The sequence below is a fragment of the Acyrthosiphon pisum genome, chromosome X (assembly GCF_005508785.2).
Source record: "Acyrthosiphon pisum isolate AL4f chromosome X, pea_aphid_22Mar2018_4r6ur, whole genome shotgun sequence".
NCBI classification, from domain to species: Eukaryota; Metazoa; Arthropoda; class Insecta; order Hemiptera; family Aphididae; genus Acyrthosiphon; species Acyrthosiphon pisum.
In genome coordinates this window covers 19,547,545-19,548,964 of record NC_042493.1, presented here as the reverse complement: position 1 = coordinate 19,548,964, position 1,420 = coordinate 19,547,545, and the positions used below count along the sequence as shown (strand labels likewise).

The 1,420-nt window shown below is 54.6% G+C and overlaps 1 protein-coding gene across 1 annotated transcript in view; it reads right to left on the bottom strand.

The window, feature by feature from the left end:
• LOC115033069 overlaps positions 1-508 on the bottom strand; it is a 2,340-nt gene extending 1,832 nt beyond the window's left edge. Inside the window, exon 1 of the mRNA XM_029485030.1 lies at positions 479-508. Coding sequence (XP_029340890.1) covers positions 479-508 — 30 coding nt within the window. The remainder of the gene's footprint in view (positions 1-478) is intronic.
• Positions 509-1,420: the final 912 nt, after the last annotated feature.

Genomic DNA, 1,420 nt, shown 5'->3' with positions numbered 1-1,420 from the left:
AAGTACCATTCTCGCCCCCGTTAGGAAGGCACATCAATGGTTAGATGGACGGACCGAGCTTCGTCGGCTGGGAGCCTCGGCTATGGTCCTACCATGATTCGGGTCGTGTACCACGGGCTCGCGGTGGGCCCTAACCAGCAGCGCTCGCCGCCGGCGTGGTGGCCGCGACCCCCGAGTTTAAGGCTCGGTAGCCTGTGCCACGCCTCCCAGAGGCATCACCGAAGTGATCGACCCGCTCTTCTCGAGGTCGCGGTCAGAACCTCCAACACCCTAGTCCCCGGAGGTTTCGGTGTGTCCGCGCCCCAGGCGCCGGCCCCGGCTGGCCATGTTCCCTTTCAGTCGCCTCTTACGACAAGCAGGGAATACTGATGCTGAATTCTGAACGGCCCCAGCAACAGGGCCGTACCTCGCGTCCCGGACGCATGTGCTAGGCCCTACCGGAGCGCACATGAGCGTGCTCCCCGTTTCTGCCACTTACTCCGTCCTTTGCACATTCGGAGCACCCCATGTCTAAGCCTACCACTATTAGTGTTGCCTCACGATAGTGGTCGCAACGCTCCGGTGCTGCGGTGATCCGCGCTCATCTATCCGATCGGTTTTTAAGGCTTTCCTTGGCAAATCTTCTTAGTGCTTCGTATAGTCTTCGTGATTTGAGAAAAACGCCATCCTCTGGAGGCCATGCTTCGCCATCCCTCGTCAGTGCAGCTTTGAGTACATTCCTTTGTTCTTCCGTGCGCCTGCACCTCAGGAGCACATGAGCAACTGTCTCCGACCCCCCGAGGGCGCACTCGCACGTTGGTGAGTCGACCAATCTGAAACTGTGGAGTTTACCCCGGAAGTCGCCATGTCCTGTCAGCATCTGCGTTGTGTAGTAGTCCATCTCCATTGGAAGTTGGTACCTCGCAGCGACCGACGGGATCATCCGTTTTGTCCATTCACCTTTATCCACGGACATGTATCTTTCTTGCCATATGCCTAATAGTTCGCTCTGTTTTTCCATAAGTGTATCGTGGGTAATGAGCCCAAGTTTCGCCCTTCTTTTGAATACGTGTTCAATTATCTTTAGATCCAGAGGCAGTTCGCCTGCTACTACCGTAAGGCAATTAGTTGAGGCAGTATTATACGCTCCTGTTATCGATCTGAGTGGGTCCCGTTGCATCGAGCCCAGCTTCTTTTTGCATTTTTCGAAAGTGACGCCTTCCCACCAGACTTCCGCAGCGTACATAATTCTGGGCAGGAAGACGCCCTCGTAGATTATCCTGGCTGTCCTTCTGCTCATGCCCCAATTTGCAGATGTCATGCCTCTGAGCCTCTTGTATAAGTCTTTGGATTTGTGCGCAAGATCAAAGATATGATCGACATATGCTTGCCTTGGGTCAAGAAGTATGCCCAGGTACTTGACTGTTCTCGTCGGCTCGAT